Genomic DNA, 20,835 nt, shown 5'->3' on the forward strand with positions numbered 1-20,835 from the left:
TTTTTCATTCATCACACACCTCCTTTTATACCCAAATTAGCAAATTAGGGTTTACACATTTTCCCCAAATCACTACACAGTACAATTAGGGTTTAATTATTACAAAATTTGCTTCAATCTCCAAAATTTGCTCGACCCATGCTTCTTGATGTCCCTCTGATGCTCTTCCTGCTCCTATTGTCCCCTAATTTCTAGCTATTTTACTCACCCCAAAACCTAGGGTTTCAGAGGTTGTGAGATGAAGAAAATAGCTAGGCTAGGGTTTGTCGGGTGTTGGAGATGGTGGTGGCAGTGATGGAACTGGTGGTGGTGAGGGAATGGTTGCGGCGAGGACAGAGGGGAGGTGGTGTTGCAGAGCTCTGCAATTTTTTTGGGAAGAAGGGGAGAAGAGCTCGATGGGATTAGGATTAGGGGTTGTTTGGTTGGGAATAGGGTATGTGTTGCTATGGTGTGAGGCGGATATCAATTTAGATGTTGGCGAATCTGAGATGTTGGATCATTGGATCTGAGTGGAATCGAACGGATAGATGGAAGGATGTGTGAAGCGACCGTCGGATTCTGAGGTGCAACGAAGTTAACGGCACCAGATGGAGTTAGGTACTGTAGTGTAAGGCGGAATCATCGGATTTGATGCACAGGCATAGGAGCGACCGTTGGATTCAACTACCATCTAATCTGAAGGCTTGGAATTTCAGCGCTGTGGTGCTTGGCAGAGACTTCCGATTTTGATGCTCTATGAAGGAGCGACCGTCGGATGCTCCGAGAACTGATCTGATGGCTGAGAACGGAGGCGCTTTTGTGTGTAGAAAATGAGGTTGTGCGCACCATTCTTCGCGGTTCCTTGCGTAATTTCTCCCGGCTTTTCACTACTTTTCTGCTCTTTTCGCTCCACGACTCATCCGAACTTTATTTATTACCTAAAAATGCAAAATTAATTAATAAAAATATTTATTCTTGAAAACAATGAAAATACAGAATATGGGATAAATGTAGAATTAATGCAAAAGATGAGTTAAATGCCAACAAAAAGGGATAAATATATACAATATTTGGCACTCATCAAATACCCCCAAACCTGAATTTTACTTGTCCTCAAGTAAAACAAAACTAAGGAAATCCTACCTATACCACTGTCGCTGGTCTCTCGAATGCATTTAGCGTATGCACTAAGCCTTTTAAACCACTAAGTGTCCCTAGTGGACGAGTTGAAGTCTCGTGAAGGTTTACCAGAGGTGTGCCTACAAAACCTAAGGACAAAATATAAGCTCATATTCCATCAAACGTGACATGTGCAAAACAGTTAAGCTCACAGCAAAATGGAGATGTCAATCTAGCTATCGAAGGCACAATCCTAGCACTGATAACAAATAAAGACATGTGATAAGAGTGTAAAGTGTATCTACACATGTGTAAAGAAAGATCTGAAGTTATGACTACTAATCACCAAGAGATAGTTTCTCAGGCTAAGAACTGAGGTCGAAATCTAGCTAGCTGTCCGGACTTTACGAGAATTGTGAATGAGTTGGAGGTATTTCACAATTACTCGCGTTGTACATCAATGGCATACACCCTCCTTGCTTATTACAAAGAAACAACAAAAGATGACTATTTACATGACTCTTATTTACATTGACATCTCTTTTATTTTTGGAACAAGAGATGATGGAATTGATAAATACTTGATTTTTTTGTATTTTTCTGATATTTTTTTTTTTTTTTTTTTTTTTTTTTTTTTTTTTTTTTTTTTTTTTTTTTTTTTTTTTTTTTTTTTGAACAGGAAACACTTTTGATACATATACAAAAGGAAACAAAATTACATGACACTTTGCAAGAGGTAGCCCTTTTTGATGCACCCAGTTAAATTCGATGGTTGTCTTTCTTAATGTAACCTCCACCTTCTATCCCAACCAACCAAAGAACAAGCTAGTCAGTTTCGTTCAGTATTCTAAAGTGATTGGCAATCGTAACTTCCTATCCAACACCTTGAAGATCGAGGCCATACATGTATTGGTAGATCGTGCGCGTGCAAATTTCTTATCACTATGTGAATTGTGCTAGAATCAGGGTGCCTAAATATCTAGACTAAGACTCCTAATAAAAATACATATTTGCACAAGAGTCAACATTTCAAGGTAAATGAGCTCCATTTTTTATTTTTTATTTTTTTAATTTTTTTTTTTTTTTTTTTTTTTTTTGGAATTTTTCAATTTTTTCAAAAAGAAGGAGTTCGTTTTCAATTATGCAATTATCGTGGTATCTACTCTATACCCCCAAACCTAAACTAAACATTGTCCTCAATGTTTCAAAATATGGAAAGAATTAAAATGCAACATATGGAAAGGGACATGCTGAGTAGAGTAAAAGGAGAGAGAATACCCGATTTCGGCGAAAGCAGAATTAAAACTCCGTTATTCAAGGCAAAAATCCAACATATTTCAGCCGAGATCATATTGGATTAGCAAAATATATACAAAAACAAAAGGGTTTTTAAAAATTTTATCTACTGGATTATATACAAAAAATTCACCATACACTAACAATCTAAAGAGTTGAGGATCAACCCAAAAGACAAGTGTAGACATTTCAACAGCTTCACACAATAATAGAAGGCGCAAGTGAAACTGTGAAACAAAATGAGCTACCCCCAAACCTGGATTTTACAGAAGATATAATTTTGAAAACAAAATCGCGCAGTTTCGGGGGTTCATCATGCAAAGGTCTAGCTCAAATGAACTGTGCTAGGGACGGGCAAACATGCTATTTCCAACTGTGGTTCCTCAAATGTATTATATTTGGAAGCAAAATAGTCCAAGAGGACTTGGGAAGCACACAGTTCCAAACCTAGGTTGGGCATTCTCAGAAATTGGTTTTATAATATTGGTACAAACCAAATCTAGGTTGGGTGGAAGGCCATCAGATTGTGACTTAGGTAGAAGAATAGGCATATCATTATCAATCAAATCAAAATCTTCTAACTCATCTACACATGTCACATCATGCTCACAATCATCACTCACATTGGCAAGTTCACACTTAGAATCATCAACATCATCAACAATTCATTCTCATGCATCGGCAAATCAGGAGAAATATCACAATGTGACCTAGGTAGAGAATCAGACACATCAAATATATTTTCATGCATATTAGTGTCTACAGAAGATTCAACTATTCCTATGTCATGCTCATCTTCACAGAATAATTGTACGAATCCCATGTCAATATCAAAATCATATGAATTACAATGAGTATTAGAAAACAACATTCATGAAGGTCGAGGGCGAGAAGCCATATGTTATTGAACCAACAGGTTCCACAATATTTTCATGTTCTTCTAACATATCATCATAATCATCATCATCATCATGGTAGCATGCATATTGGTCCTCATTAAAAGTGGTGGTGTCGTTAGTCGATTCATGTTCCTCTAAATTAGGTTCATATTCAACATCATTTATGAATGGGACTAGACACTTCATTAGGGACAACATACATTTCCTCATGAATTTCCTCCTTTTGTAGGTGAAGCAAAATCTGATCTAAATATGCCTGAATTCGTGATGTAGATCTATCGAAGTTTTGCTCACTAAGTCTGAAAGCTTCTGTGGTGGAGTCTAAATTCATGGGAGTACAAAATTCTTCATGTTCAAATTGTGGTGATTGGTACATGTGTGCATGGTCATTAGGTTTATAAAAGATTGATCGCAACCCTCAAAGGATTGATTATGGTCCCAATGACTACCATTCTCACAATTTATGGGCATTTCATACCTTGGATTTTCTCTAGATTGCCTAAAATTATGCAAAATATGACAATTCTCAACAGGGTGGTCTAAACTACCACATGCGGGACATGCATAGATTTCAGGTTGCCTAAGAAAATTAGATGTGACAGATTCCTCATGTGATTGCATTTCTAAAGCTGTGATTCGAGCTTCTATTTGATCCATAAGTGATGATTGGGTGAGTGAGGCACTAGCAAAATGTTCATTTTCACGTTGTGGCGAATGATGCATGTATGAATAGTCATTAGGGTTCATGTATTGCGGCTCGGGACTTTGAAAATGTCCATAATAATTCCTATGACTATTGACATCATGGTCCGTGGAAGGTTCATAACGTGGCAATGCCCATAAGCAAGTTCTCTAAGAGTTTTATTTCCATCCCCAGGAGCAGACCAATATCCAGACATGATTGGCTCAAAAGCTAAGTAACTATGTTACAAAGCTCAGAATTTGGTTTTTAAAGGGTTTGGATTTTTGGGAAAAATTTGGTTTTGGTGGGAGACATTTGAAAATTTGGTTTAAAATGGGAGTAAAAATAAAAATTTGGTTTAAGATGGGAGCAAGTAAAAATTTGGTTTTAAAATTGGGAGCAAAGTAGAAATATTTTTTTTTTTTTTTTTTTTTTTTTTTTAAAGAAAATAAAATTAAAAAAAATAAAATTTGGTTTTTGAATGGGAGCAAGCCCACTGTGCAAGCCTCTAATGAAATGGAAGGAAGGCTGCGGCCCACAATCGGTTATCAGCTGGGTTTAAACCCAGAGTCCAAAATACAAGTCCAATGGAAAAATTTAAACAAGCCCACACAAAATAAATACAAGCCCACAAATTAAACAACAAGCCCACACATAATTATTACAAACCCAAAATAGAAAAATAAAAAGCCCAAAAAATTGGGTTAATTATTACAAGCCCACAATTAAAAAATTGGAAGCCCACAGGTTGGGTTCTCTCAATTGAATGGGTTTAGGCTTACCTTTTTAGCACAGCCCAGCTGCTCTGATATTGTTGCAAAAACCCAGTTGGGTTTTGGTTCTTTTCCTTGGTGGCGTCCCAGCAGAGGAAAAACAGGTTCAGAATCAGCAGGTCCAACCGCAAATGAAATGAAGCAGATGCAGATGCAAATGCTATGAAATGAAATACAAAATAGCTAAAGAAAAACACAGATAAAACACAGCACCAATCCCCGGCAGCGGCGCCAAAAACTTGATGGCTCTCTAAAAGAGTCACGGAAACACAGCTTGAGTTGCAGCTTATCAGCAGCTCATGAACCTAACTACAAAGCATACTTGGCATACATTGTGAAAGTGAGGTGATGATGAGCTAAGTTCAAGTTTTTCCTAAACTTGTTTAGCCTTCTAGAGCAGTGTGATCAATATACTACACAATAAGACATTAGATATTCATCAAGTCCCTAGCAGGGTGATTTAGAACATGACAAACAGCATAACAGTTGAGCATTTAACAGTGAATAGAAGGTCTAACATGAACACACACAAACAAACATTGAACTGAAATTAACATGTGACACAAACATCTAACATACTAACATACTAACAGGATACACATACAACAAGAACACAAGCATTACAGGGATATCATACATTGAACAAGTGCAGGAACAATTATCCTAACCCAAACAGGGGGAATGAAAGTTAACAGGAGCATCAAAAACTAACAGTGCAATTTAACATTGGAATTAACCTAACCCAAATTGGGTGGAAACTTGGCTAGTCCAAGAACAAGTTTTTCATTCTACAGCACCTCCCTTTTATACCCAAATTAACAAATTAGGGTTTCAACACATTTTCCCCAAAAATATCACTACACAGTACAATTAGGGTTTAACTTATTACCCAAAATTTAGCTTCCAATCTCCAAAATTTGCTCGACCCATGCTTCTTGATGTCCCTCTGATGCTCTTCCTGCTCCTATTGTCCCCTAATTTCTAGCTATTTTACTCACCCCAAAACCTAGGGTTTCAGAGGTTGTGAGATGAAGAAAATAGCTAGGCTAGGGTGTTGTCGGGTGTTGGAGATGGTGGTGGCAGTGATGGAACTGGTGGTGGTGAGGGAATGGTTGCGGCAGAGGAGACAGAGGAGGAGGTGGTGTTGCAGAGCTCTGCAATTTTTTTGGGAAGAAGGGGAGGAAGAGCTCGATGGGATTAGGATTAGGGGTTGTTTGGTTGGGAATAGGGTATGTGTTGCTATGGTGTGAGGCAGGATATCAAATTTAGATGTTGGCGAATCTGAGATGTTGGATCATTGGATCTAAGTGGAATCGAACGGATAGATGGAAGGATGTGTGAAGCGACCGTCGGATTCTGAGGTGCAACGAAGTTAACGGCACCAGATGGAGTTAGGTACTGTAGTGTAAGGCGGAATCATCGGGATTTGATGCACAGGCATAGGAGCGACCGTTGGATTCAACTACCATCTAATCTGAAGGCTTGGAATTTCAGCGCTGTGGTGCTTGGCAGAGACTTCCGATTTTGATGCTCTATGAAGGAGCGACCATCGGATGCTCCCGAGAACTGATCTGATGGCTGAGAACGGAGGCGCTTTTGTGTGTAGAAAATGAGGTTGTGCGCACCATTCTTCGCGGTTTCCTTGCGTAATTTCTCCCAGCTTTTCACTACTTTTCTGCTCTTTTCGCTCCACGACTCATCCGAACTTTATTTATTACCTAAAAATGCGAAATTAAGTAAGAAAAAATATTTATTCTTGAAAACACTGAAAATACAGAATATGGGATAATATGTAGAATTAATGATCAAAAGATGAGTTAAATGCCAACAAAAAGGGATAAATATATACAATATTTGGCACTCATCATTAACATATATTTATGTTAGTCAAATACGCTCTCTAGAGTTATGTTCTGCGGAGTTCATCTTATTTTCAATTTAAATGCATGGGAATAAATTTGTTGACAAAGATTTTTTTTTATTTATTTGTGAATGTGGATTTTTAATCTTCTTTCTGATCGATTACTAATATAAGTTCTCTTCTTTGTAGGTGAACTCATTGGTGCAGATATTTCTAAATGATCAAACTACTGATGTGTTGTGAAATGGCAGCTTATTAACATTCGGAAACACCTTATTTAACAAGTATCCAGGTATTGCAGTTCTATTCTTCATGTGCTTGTTTGAGTTCTTTTTCTCGTCTTTTTTTCATTTTGCGGCTGTTAGTTGAAATAGTCTTGGGTTTTATTTGTAGCTTAAGGATAGAGTGATGGACATGAATTGGGCTAGTTTGTCAGGAAATGATGTCTTTTTAATTGGTAATAAGCTGCTAACTTGTATGGAAGATTCTGTAGTTGGTTTGTTAAGTTTGTAGGAGGAATATCTACAGGTTAAACTTATTTTTCCTTAATGTTGAAATTTTCAGATTTGGAAGATTGTAAAAGTTGTAATTGAGAACCCATTTTCATACAAATTCAGTTGAAAGTCGTTATCAATTCAATCTTGTAAAATTCAGTTCCGGACTCATTTTTAATCCAATATAGCTGATTCAGGTTAAGCTTCAACTGAATCAGGTTTAGATTCAGCTGAATCAAATACTTTTTTTTAATAATATATAATCAAAATAAACCACTGTGTCTATCAGAGTTAATAGTTACACTGTGAAAAGAAGTCGTTTTTTTAAAGAATTCAACGTTTGTGAGACACAATCGTTTTGGAAAAAACCACTTCTAAATTAGAGCTGATGGAAACAGTCGCTTTGAACGATATTACCTCTTGTCCCAGCAGTGGTTTAACTTCCATTTTCCACTAGTGGTATATCTCTAGAAGAATGAGAATATCACTCAACCTTATCTATTTTTCATTCTCCTATTCCTATCACCCTCTCACCTCCCTTTCCTATCGTTTCTTCATCCCTGATCTCTCTAACCTTGCACCTCCCTCGAAGAAAACAAACCCTAACTCAAGATTTGTTGATATAACAGAGGAATCAGCTTCCCTTTGAAGCAAATCAGAAACCCTACATCCTCATCACTGTACGTATTTGTTTGCTGAAGTTTTAAGTATCATTCTCCTACCTAGTATTACATAGATTCAAAATTCAATCTCTGGTAGTAATCGCTTTATTGATGAGGTTTTGTTTAGTGATTTTGATGCGTTTATGAGTGGATCTGGTTCGTTTTCATTAGTCTTTATGGACAGATTTGAAGTAGATTGAAATTTCGGAATTATTTCGAAATTTTTTTTTGGATTTTTTGAATCGATTAGCGTGTTGATTAGTGTTTGTCAATCACTTATTTGAATCATTTTTTGTCATAATTTAATTTTGTGATTTTTGCTAATATGATGAATGAAGATTTGTTTTTAGAAGTGATAATAAACCCAGATTCGAGGGTTTGAATTTGTTTTGTTTATTGATTATGTATAATTTATGGGCAGATTGAATGTTCTGCACATGTTCTTAGTTGTTTAAATGTTTATACGATATATGAAATTTGATTCATTAATAGGATATCCACTTTCAAGCAAATCTCTATATACTTGGTTTAGTTTTGTTAGCTTTGGAATAATATGTTTGTTCAAAAAATAATTGGTATTTACTAGGATAAGAAATCAAAACATATGTATGCCTATTATTTCGAATGTTCATTTTGTATCATGTTTAGCTCTCTGTACTTGCTTCTTTGTATCCTGAGTTAGTATGATTGTTCTGTACATTGGGTTTGGTTTCGGTTTGTCTATTTTGCTTCTTTGTATGAAGCATGTTGGGGTTGTTGTGGTATGTTGATTGTCGATCTTGTGTCTAATATCATTCGCCTGTCATGCAGTTGCTACAACAGAGAAGCATGACCCAAAGGTACATCCTTTGAAATCTGCCAAGGCAGTCAAAGCTGGAGCATCAACGATAAAGAAGAAGGTTAAGAATATCCGTACATCAGTCACCTTTCACAGGCCAAAGACATTGAAGACAGGGAGGAAACCCAAGTACCCTCGTATTAGTGCCTCTAAGGAACAAGCTTGACCATTACCGTATTTTGAAATACCCACTCACAACTGAATCAGCAATGAAGAAGATTGAAGACAAGAACACCCTAATATTCATTGTTTGTATCCGTGCTGACAAGAAGAAAATTAAGGCTGCAGTCAAGAAGATGTATGATATCCAGACTAAGAAAGTGAACACCCTTATCAGGTAAGCTCCTAAATTTTTCTTGATTATCATCTAAATTTAATTGTACCTGAAAACTATAGCCCATGTACTAACTCAATTGTACCGGATATCCTGTGACTTTAGGCCTGATGGAACGAAGAAGGCTTACGAGAGATTAACTCCAGATTATGATGCTTTGGACGTTACAAATAATATTGGTATTATATAGATTGTAGCTGTGTTGTATGCATTTTTGGCCGTAAATTTTCAATAGATATTAGACTCAGTGATGTTTAAATTTATGCACTAGTTTACTATGACCAGCGTTATAATTAACCTTCAAAAGTGCTAAACTTATTTGTTTTTCTTTTTGTTTTATGTGAATGCAGAATCATGTGTAGATTCATTCCACTTATTAGTAATTAAGACGGATTGGATTTCTTATGTTTGCAAGTTGCAAGAACTCTTAAATTGCGCAGAGTTTTCTTATATTCTAAAGATATTATTTATACTAGCTCTGTTTCTCTTGACATATGGTATGGGATCTCTCTATATTTGTTATTTAGGGACTGCGAGCATCTCCATGGTACTGGGTTCCTGTTTCTTAATGGTCACTTGCTCTGTAGACTGCGCCAAGTCTAAACCAAATCCATCTTTACTATTTAAGCAACAACTTAAGGGTTCCTTGGGAAGATATATGACATAATCAGAGATAATTTAAAGACAGGGATCTTTTTTTTGCTTGGATTGTGCATTCAGGTAGATGCTTTCGCACAATAACCTGTACTGTATATCCTTTGAACTTTAAGACATGCTCCTAGAATATCCTTCGCATGTCTGGTGAAAGGATCACACTCACATGCAAATTTAGTTGTTCACTGGCAAAGCATCGTGGAAAAGTTGGATAACTACTTAAAGACATTAAGGGCCAATCTTGTGTGTTTGAACTTTAAATTATGGTCGTCCTATCAGAAAGGTTATCTTGGAAAAAGAAAATTAAAATGTGAAATTTCCTTTTTTTTACAGGTTCCTCCGTTCTTAGTCCATAAAGTGTTCTATCACATATTCTCGCTCTTAAATGGCCAGCTTTTCAACAGGTAAATGTTGTCAAAATCCTTCATTCTTTCTCATTCAATAAGGGGTAGTATGTAAAAGCTGGACTAGCTGAGTTAGAATGAAGCTGTCTGCGTATTGGTAAAAATTGATTATAAATATTACATATGTTCCCTTGTTGTCCAGATCTCAAATTCACGACTTCAGAATGAAGCTCCGTATGTTGATTGTTCGTGGTCATGTTGTTCTCTGCAAATGTAAATCCTCCTTTTGCCCTTCTTATTTCTTTAACATTAGCTTCAGTGACTTTTTCTTATTCATAACTTCTTGCTGTTAGAATCCTATTGTTATTCTTTCTTTCAAGTTTGTTGGTTCTTTTTATTCCGCTTTTGTGAAGATTCCTCGATGTAAAAAGCTGCAGTTCGAATAACCTACTGAGGCAAGACTACTTCGAATTGCTTATATGGGATTCGCTACACTCTTCTCTATAGAAAAGAGTGCCAATAACCTTTGTGAGTCGTGTAACTATTTCAAGTCTGTATGTTCTTACACCGAAGAGATTAGAGAACTCATTCCAACTCTTAAAAATTAGGGTGTGGGTGTCTGATTCAATTTTTTTTTTAACTTCTACTTTATCTGTTTTGGTGTAGCCAAAGAAACAACTAGGTGCATCCATTCTTGATCTTGGTTGTGCTCTTTAAGTATGGCTACTAACCTTTTCCTTTCTTGCAATGTTCCCTATTTTTCTAAATTCAATCATTCCTTGAATTCTTAGTCAAATATACGGTGTTTCGACTCCTCACTTTCTCTCTTTTAGTGCAGTCAAAGACAAAACTAGGTGGATCAGTTCTTGATATTGATTGTGCTCTTTAGGTATGTCTGCTGACCTTTTACCTTGTTTTTCTTGTAATGTTCTCCATTTTCTGAATTTTACTTCCTTGAATTTTTTATCAAATCCATGGTGTTTAACTTTTGAATTGAGTATCCAACTTTCAGTTGTTATGAGATGAAGTTCTTGTATTCATTGCAAGTCATATAACAGAGGTAGTTCGTGTGAGTACAAAAATCTGGCAAGTTAATAGTGTTATAACTACATTTCTAGAACTGAAGTGTTGAATTAGTTTTAGTATTTATTGGTTACAGGACGTGAATAACTGTAGGTGTTAATGTTGAGTCTGTTTACCTACACCTTAGGAAGTGGGAGTTGTGTGAAGTGGAACGCCACTTATTCTATGTTTCGCTTTATATAACTAAGTTGTAATTTGGAGTTTGTAAAGAGAGATCGATAATAATGTAGTTTCTTACATTTCTTTATTCTATTTTTCTTTCCACTCATCTCTTGATCCATGAAACTCCAAAACTTGTCATTAACATGTTCAATTTTTATTATTTGTAGGTCATGCGTTTTTGATGCCAATGCTAGAATTACTTGAAATGATAACTTTGTCTATGCTCGCGTTATATGGTATGATAACAAATATTATTGATTCATTTGTATATTTTTATTCTCTTGCAACTTCTTATCTCATTGTGTATTAATTAAGTTAAGCTTGTTTTTACTTGGTTGCGGCTCACAAAGTGTTGGCTTTGAATTGTGCTTGATTAAATTTCGTAATGAATAAAATAATTTTTTGGTTGTAAGTATCATAATGAATAGACCTTTGTGCTTGTGTTTCCGCAATGCATGTATGAGCGTTGAAATGTGTATCGCAGGCCTGTGTTTCAGGATAAATTGTGTCGTAGGCCTGTAAACTGGAAGACCAGGTCCGTTATAATGGATTTGGACTATCCATTTTTTTAATTGTAATTTAAAGAATTGTCACGGAAATAATTGTTACAAAAAGTGTTAGTTAAAAAGAACATATGTCATCATCTGAGTGCCGATATAGGAGGACGACACGTGTTACTAAAAGATTTGTTACAAGCAATAGGTAACACTTATATGTGTTACTGTAACCGTTACTACAAGAAGACATGTGTCTTCAAATGAATCGTTGCAATAATATACTCACACCTAAAACTGTTAAAATTTTCGGGACAAATGAGTCACGTGTCGCAATCCTAAAATTAGGTCAATTGTGACTATTAATTATTGTATGTTTTTTATATGTGACTGTATCTGGCTATTGTCACAGATAAAACCGTTACAAAACACCATCACAATTATTAATAACGGCATATTTATAACAGGTTATAATCGTTACAAATTCAATAAGTAACAGGTATAACCTGTGACAAAATCCTGGAATGGTGTAGTACCGATCTTTGGTAAGCCTTTTCAAATTGCTAAATCAGGATGACAATGCCGATATTTAGTAACCCAAGTATGGTGGACAATCTGGAATTGGACAATCTCGAAATGATTTGGGATTCATCTCATAGTGGTGAAGAGTTTGCTTTGTCGTCCTAGTTCAAGCAGTCTCTAAATGCATACTTAAAAGATCTAATGTCTTCTCCAGTGAGGTCGTTGGGTAATGTAATCGCATTCAATAAGGATAACCGATCTTTTGGTAAGCATTTTCAAATTTCTAATGAAATTGATTAAATTAGTGTTACCATCCCCATTATAGATGTTAATTTTACTTAACTAATGCTGCCAACTAATCATGCATGATGCATGATTGATGTCTATAATCAAAGTTTGCTGGTAGAAGATGATAAGACCGCTAGAACCAAGGCAGAGAGAAATATATCACTGCTAAATATGAAAAATCTTGACAATGATGGGTTCAAGAGTTTGATGAATGAGTTGGATGCGGTCATCATTCCAGAAGATGGGTTTTCAGCTGTACTCGCGATAGGTGGACACCCTGGAATTGTTGTTCCAGCAGGGTATAAGGATGATGGAATGCCTATTGGAATATGTTTCGGTGGATTAAGAGGTTCAGACCCAAAGCTGATCGAAATTGCTTATGGGTTCGAGCAAATTATACTGATTGGAAACCATCTCCCTTAGTAATATTTGACAAGGTCCGAGTGTAGAAATCCACTCCTTTCTCAGGGAATCATATGTGAGACTTTCGGTGTTCTCTGTGATTTTTTTAGTGAGACAAACAAAGTAGTATGAATTTCTAATGATCCATCCTTTGCTGTCAAATTTTGCTATGTTTTAACTACGATACTTATAATACGAGGATCAATAAAAAATGTAGGAATTACTGTTTAGTCCAGTTTTTCATGACTCAGTTAATGGCTAGTCCAACCGTGAAAAACATTTATTCCCTAGTCCAAAATTATTTACTCGCTAGTCCAAAAACTTTGTGGAAATTATAAAATGTGTTTTTTAAATGCCTAAAACACCCTTCCAGATCTAATTAGTAACAACACATGTAAATATTACTAATAGTATGTTACTACATACTAGTAGTATCAATATGGTGATACTACATATTAATATGTACTGTACTGTACTAGTAGTAACAAAAATATGTTACTAGTACATATGTTACTACTAGTAAAGTAAAGTAGTTACCTAATGTAACTAGTCAAATTTTACTACTAGTATAGTAAAATAGTTACCTAATTTACTAGTAAACTAGTATACTAGTAGTACAGTAACTAGTAGTAAATACTACTAGTATACTAGTAGTAACTAGTATTAATATGTATTACTAATATTAATGTGTAATATACTAGTAGTAACTAGTATTAATATGTAGTACTAATATTAATGTGTAGTATACTAGTGGTAACTAGTATACTAGTAACTAGTATTAATATGTAGTACTAATATTAATGTGTAGTATACTATTGGTAACTAGTATTATGTAGTACTAATATTAATATGTAGTATACTAGTATACTACTACATATTAATACTAGTTATTATTATACTACTACATATTAATACTAGTTAATACTAGTTACTAGTATACTATTCCCTCCATTCCGATTTACTTGACGTTGTTGAATTTTTCACAGATATTAAGAAATATCAGAGAGAGTAAAATCTTTCCAATAATACCCATATTAATTCCTACTTAAAGAATTAAATAACCTAGTTTGTGTTTCTAAAACATAGGGAAAGTTATCAATCCCATAGTTATGTACTTGGGATGTACAAGATTGAGTATATATCCTCCATGGGGTATATTTAAAAATTATAGAGTAATTGTTTTTGTATTGATTACCATGAGAATTAATTCTCTGGTTTGATTCCAAAGCATGGATAGATTAGTGAAAATTGGGAAAAAAAACTAAAACTATCATCTAATTTGGAGCACAAAAGAAACTCTAAAAAAGCAAGTAAAATGAAACGGAGGGAGTAGTTACTACTAGTATACTACACATTAATATTAGTACTACATATTAATACTAGTTACTATTAGTATACTAGTAGTATTTACTACTAGTTACTGTACTACTAGCATACTAGTTTACTAGTACATATGTAACTAGTATACTAGTAGTAACTAGTATTAATATGTAGTACTAATATTAATATGTACTATACTAGTGGTGACTAGTACTAATATTAATATGTAGTATACTAGTAACTAGTATACAAGTATACTAGTATAACATAACAGTATTAATATGTAGTATCAATACATAACATAATAGTACTGATATGTAGTACAATACATATTGATACTACATATTAATATGTAGTATCCATATGTTGATACTATATATTGATATGTAGTATCGATACATAACATAACAATATTTATTTATATGTATTACATAACATATTCATACTACATATTGATATGTAGTATCAATACATAACATAACAGTATTTATTTATATGTAGTACATAACATATTGATACTACAAATTGATATGTAATACACTAGTATAACTAGTATAACATGTATAGTATACTAGCACTACTAGTACTATACTGGTAACATATGTAGTATGTAGTAATATATGTAGTAATAGTAACATACGTAGTATTATATGTTAGGTTTAGTAGAGTAATTTTACTCTTTTTAAAACTTTTTTGGACTAACGAGTAAATATGTTTTCCCGCTGGACTAGCCATTAACCCGGATCTGGTTTAGTGGACTAAACAACAAAGTTCTCATAGAAAATTAACGTTTTCATGGGCCGGAATTAAAAGAGTCATCGACATCATCAGAAGCTGCCAACAAAAAATGTGCTAACAAGCCGATGGGTTAACTAACAGAAATCGACAACAAAATTTGTTAATTAATCATCAGAAGCATATATAAGGTTAACTACGTAACACGGATTGACTTGTTAAAAGCTTAAGAGATAAATCAAGAACGCGCGATTGGGGGATATAGGAAAAGGACAAAAACGGGATCTAAATGTCAAATCAGGGTCACCCCTTATCTAAGTATTTTAAGTAATTTCTAATCTACCCCTCACTAATCAGGATTAGTGATTAATAATAATTAGTAAAATATTAAGATTATTTGATAAATGATTAGTGTGTATTATTATTTGTATTTGGTTGAGTGAGGTGAGAGTAGAAGGAGGGAAAGAAAATTTGAGAGGGAAATTATTTTGATGAAAATGGATGATGATTGTGAAGAGATAATTGTTGCTAAGAGGTTGAAAATTTGATTTTTTTTCTTTGAATCCACCATTTTTGCAGCTGAGAAAGCTCGGTGCCGGCGTGGACGTGGTATGAATACCATGCCGGAAGCAGCCATACCGGCATGGTATTCATACCATGTTCATGCCGGAACCAAGCTTATCCAGGCGTAGCCCCTCCCGGCTGTGTTAAAACCTATTCCGTTTTGAATTTTTTCTGGTTTTCATCACTTCCGGCACAGTTTGTTAATACTCGAGCATGCCAGCACCGTTTTCCAGCATAGTATGTTGCTTAAATTTCTATGCAGCCACACGATGTAAAGTATCCAGAGAATTGATTTTTTTTCACTTGACTACCGGCATTGATATATTTCTATCGAACATGCCGACATTTAGTTACGACATTAAATGTTAGTTACCAAGCATGCCGGCACCGTTTGCCGGCATGGTTTTCATCAATTCCGGCATGATCTTCATCACTTCCGGCGATTGTAAAAAATTATTTCCTGCATGGGCTTCATCACTACCGGCATGGTCTTCATCACTACCGACATGTCTTTATCACTACCGGCATGGTCTTCATCACTTCCGGCATGGTATTCATCAATTCCGACATGGTCTTCATAACTACCGGCATGGTTTTCATCACTTCCCAATGTAAAAAAAAATCGTTTTCAAAGTGAGGAGCCGACAGAGAAGGAGAAGAAAATTTGAAAGGGAGTGGGGAAAATTTATAATTTGAAAGGGAATGGGGAATATTTGGGTTTCAAATCCTTAACCCTAAAAGAGATTAATAAGAACCAAAGATGGAAATGGGGGATATGATTTTGTTTTTTGATTTTTATTTTGAGGGAAGGGTATTTTAGTATTTGCTTACCCAAAAATCACCCCTTAACAAACACTACTGGTTGGGGGAAGTAATCTATATCCCCCAATTGGTTTTTATATCCCCCAATCGCGCGTTCTCAATCAAGCACTGCAGTTTCCTCATCTGGTTCTATCAATGACAATGACGAACCCGCAACTAAACCGTTGTTAACACCTTCTGACATGTCGGTCATCCTAATTCATAATCAAATATTATTGTATTGGATATTATGTTGGAAAACTATAACTAAAATAATGTGTTAGATCATAGCTCGGTTGAACCCACCTAGCGTTGGTATGTCAAGTTTGGTTGTCATATTTTAGTGAATCAAAACTCATGTTAAGAGTCGCTTGATTATGTACTAGAGTCAACTTCGTATAGGTTAGCTTGAAAGTATTAGGATATGAGACATTACAAGTATTGCGAAGACTTGAAGAAGTGATGAAGTAAGAAGCTACAACGACAACATCATCCTCCCACTTGAGGTTAGTGATATTTGACTTGAACTATTTCATTCCCTAACGTATCTTTCAAGTCGTGCATATTGAAAACAAAAATGCGAAGCATGAACACTCTAGATAGACATAATATTAAGGAATACAATACGAGGTTTATTGCTTAACCATTAAATTTTGTAGATAAGACATCGACATAATCGTTTAAATTCTATTGTGGTTATGTATGGGTATGAGGTGAGGATTTCGTCCTACGAAACAATGTTTTACATGTGTTTTAAGGAAGTAAGTTCATAAATTTTTTTATGAATCGAAAAGGAAATCGCCAGGCGTTATTGGTATTGTTATTCATTGCATATCTTGTGAAAAATCAATATGTGTGATTTAGTATAACCGCTCATGACTTGTTTGTGTTCTTGGTAAAACTATTCACAAAGGCCTGACTTATGTATTGGTATGACTTTTATTAGTGAAACCGATCTTAAGTAATCACCTGAGATGGTATTATCGAGTTTGTGATTTGTGTATGACTAAATCTGGGTAAATGGGAACCGATCCTAGTAAGAGGTGCAACACATCACAAATGGGAATCGATCCTTGTATGAGGTGCAACAAGTTTGTAGCAGAAAGGGGAACCGATCCTATGGACATGTGCAACACGTTTTTAGGCAAAGGGGAACCAATCCTATGGACATGAGCAACACATATAAGTTAGATACCATATATATGTGGGGAACCGATCGTAGTACCTAGTCAACAGAATTTTGGAAAGCTAGAGTGACTATGCACAGTACTCACATGGAGGTAGAACCGAAACTTGTTTTGGTAGAACCGTTAAATCCATGATTTGTGATTGAGTGTTCTTGATCAATCACATAGTTCTTGAAAGTCAGATGAACCAATTCTAAACTTGTTTGGAAGTGTGACAAATCGATTTAAAGGTTATAAGTATGAAAGAAGACTGACAAAGTAAGGATGTCGACACACTTTGAACACAAGCAGTAATGTTTATCTTTAGTTGTTTAAAGTTATTCCTTAATAGCTAAAGGAAGAAAATCCCAGGATCGAAACATAAATAAGTTAAGAATCTTTTAATTAAGGTCTTAATTTTATTTCAGGAAAATGATAATTAGTAATGTGCATTTACTAGTTAAAAAATTTTCAAAGAGATTTTCGGTCAATATTTTGGACAGAGCATTTCCAGGAATTATGGAAACCGAATTTGTGCTTTAGTGAATATCTTGAGAATATTTTCGGTTTTGGAAATTCCTTGGTGTCCAAACTTCCTTGTCTATAAATACTTGAAGTTTTCATTTCTAGCAAACTAATCCTTCGTGACAACAAACTTCCTCGGTTGTGTTGTTACTGGTGAAGCCACCTATTCGGAGAGGAGAGTAACCTAATTAGGATAAATATCTTACGACCGCTTAGTTTAAAGTCTTCTTTGGGATTGAGAAGCTCTATTAGTATCGTTGATGGGAAGCTAGATAATTGCGGTTTATCTTGTGTTTTCGATTGATTTGATTGACTAACGGTGGTTGAACTTTGATTGCACCTAGTTTATTTATGCTTGAGAATATTCTCTTCTGATATAAGATTCACTCAAACTAGATCGAAGTTTCGAAAGGATCTTTTGATTGTTGTTAGTGCTAAAGACGATCTCGTGATAATTCATTGTTAACAGACTCCGTTCTGTGCATGATTGATCACAAGAGATTCAAGTTGTTGTGTGCAAGTGTTTATTGAAGATCTAAGAAGATTTGAAGACAGAGAAGATATTGAAGATTTCTTATTTTGGGTTTATAATCTTTGGTGTGCACAATACTTGTTTCTGTATAAGAGGATCCAACTATAATCGGTTTATCCTTGTGGTAGATTGGATTGATTAGTTGTGTAGATCAACATCAATACATTTCTTTGTGATTAAAAGTATTGATTGAAAAATCTTAACAATTACTTCGATACTTGAGAATAAGATAGATCTAAGAACCTCACGAAGGAGTTTATTGAGATAAACAGAAGAGCCTTTGTCGAACTCACATCACTTGGTTGAAGAGAGTTGATACCAAACAGATTTGTTGTTCCTTTAGTTTTTGGAATACGAACCAAAGGAATTGTTCCAAGTACGTGACTTATTCATAGGTTGGAGGCGTGGGAATACAAACGGAACTAGGTGAACTATAGGTTTAGTTGCTTGGTCTCAACTATACGAAGTTGGTTTAATTTTGTATAGCGGATTAATCCTGAGAGTATTCAATTTTGGACAAGGTCCCGTGGTTTTTCTGCATTTGCGTTTTCCTCGTTAACAAAATCTTGTTGTGTCATTTACTTTCTATTTCCGCATTATAATTGTTTTATTATAATTAAAGTAAATTACACAAATGTTAATTCCTATTTATTTGATAAGCAATCCTATTGTGTTTGATTAAGTCCGAACCTTTTTATCAAGTAAACACACTTCGTTGTTATATTGTCTTGATCTCGTATCCATAGACGATCACACGAAGTGTGAACCGATTAGTTGCAATTTATCGACTCAGTCCATAGACAATCATTTTCGAAGAAAGGACTTATAGGTAGGAAAAGTTTTAGCTTGAGGTATATTTGGGTACCCTCGCCTTTTTATAATGTATATATTTTAAATTTTTTGAGAAAGTAATTGTTTTGATTTGTGAATGATTAGTCCCACATCGGGGAGTTTCTAGTTTTAAGAGATTAATATAAACTTTTTAGTCCCATGTCGAGGAGCTTAAGTTGATTAAATAAACAAGTTTTTCTCATATTTTTGAGAAATCCAAGGAAAAGGGTTTTTTCTATATTTTTATTTTTAGAGAGATCTAAAGAACAATATTTTTCTATTTTGTTCTTAAATTTGCGTCCTTATGCTTTCGCGATTTTTTTTTCCAGAGTTTTTTCTGTGTTACCAAGCTCAAGCTGGGCATATACTACCTATACTAGTAGTAGGTGTAGTAAGAGTTTTTTTCCTCCAAGATCGAGATGGACATATATTGCATATGCTAGTAGTAGTTGTAGTAAGGTTTTTTTTCCTCCAAGCTCAAGCTGGGAAAATGCTACATATCTCCCCCCTCTTTAATGCAAGCAAGCGAATTTGGTTAACCAAACGGGAATGTGAACCAAAATGCTTAACGGAATAAGGACCATTTGGTTAAGAAATCTCAATAGGGACAGAAATGCCTAATAGAATAGGGACTTAAAAATAATAATATGTGAAATCGTTTATTTACAGAAATGCCATTTTTTATAAAAATGATGATAAATATTTTAAAACTTCATATCTTCCAAATGGTACGTCGGATTTTTTTGAATTTTATATATTTGGAAATCTCTTTGGATCACCTGTGCAACGAGTATAAACAACTATATCAAAATTTTAATTTTTAATATATTTGTAGTTCTCCAAAAAAAAATAGCTATAATTTAAAGGTAAATTGAAATAGCCTATATATATTTCTTACATGTTTCCTATATGATGCTCAAATACTTCATTGATATACTGTAAAATTACTTATAGATTTTAGTTTCGGATACGAAAGATTGCCTATGTTTCATTTAAAGTGATATTTTCATTTCTTTCATTTTTACCTAATAATAAACCAAATTGAAAAATAAAATGAAAATACTACTTTTCCAGAAATGGAAAGAAAAATTAAGAAAAAATAATGTTACCGATGTGCATCGCACGTGCTCACTACTTGTGCTAGTAGTAGGTGTAGTAAGGATTTTCTTCCTGTATACATCCGTTCCGTGAGGGTTGTAGCGATGTAGTCTTGCGGCTTGCCAAGCCCAAGTTGAGCATCTACTATATATATATGCTATTAGTAGGTGTAGTAGGGTGTTTTATCCTGGAGATATCCGTCATGTGAGAGATATATCTTTACTGTTTAGTATAGCTGGGCGCACAAACATGTTAGGAACAAGACCCTAAACACCAGTTAGAATGCAAACTTTAAAAAATAACATGTACTCATAAATGTGTTTTTGATTATGGGACACATGTTAGAAGCAGGACCTTTAAAAGTATCAGCTAGTATA

General features: G+C 34.8%; 1 protein-coding gene and 1 pseudogene across 1 annotated transcript; both read left to right on the top strand.

Annotated features, from left to right (window-relative positions):
- The first annotated feature begins 8,448 nt into the window (after positions 1-8,448).
- Positions 8,449-9,127, top strand: LOC113326460 (annotated as a pseudogene).
- A 3,441-nt stretch (positions 9,128-12,568) lies between these two features.
- LOC113326461 (probable amidase At4g34880) lies at positions 12,569-12,907 on the top strand. Its single transcript, XM_026574185.1, has one exon. It carries the CDS (start codon positions 12,569-12,571, stop codon positions 12,905-12,907), a length of 339 nt encoding a protein of 112 aa, XP_026429970.1.
- Positions 12,908-20,835: the final 7,928 nt, after the last annotated feature.

The sequence above is a fragment of the Papaver somniferum genome, unplaced genomic scaffold (genome assembly GCF_003573695.1).
Source record: "Papaver somniferum cultivar HN1 unplaced genomic scaffold, ASM357369v1 unplaced-scaffold_10, whole genome shotgun sequence".
Taxonomy (NCBI): domain Eukaryota; kingdom Viridiplantae; phylum Streptophyta; class Magnoliopsida; order Ranunculales; family Papaveraceae; genus Papaver; species Papaver somniferum.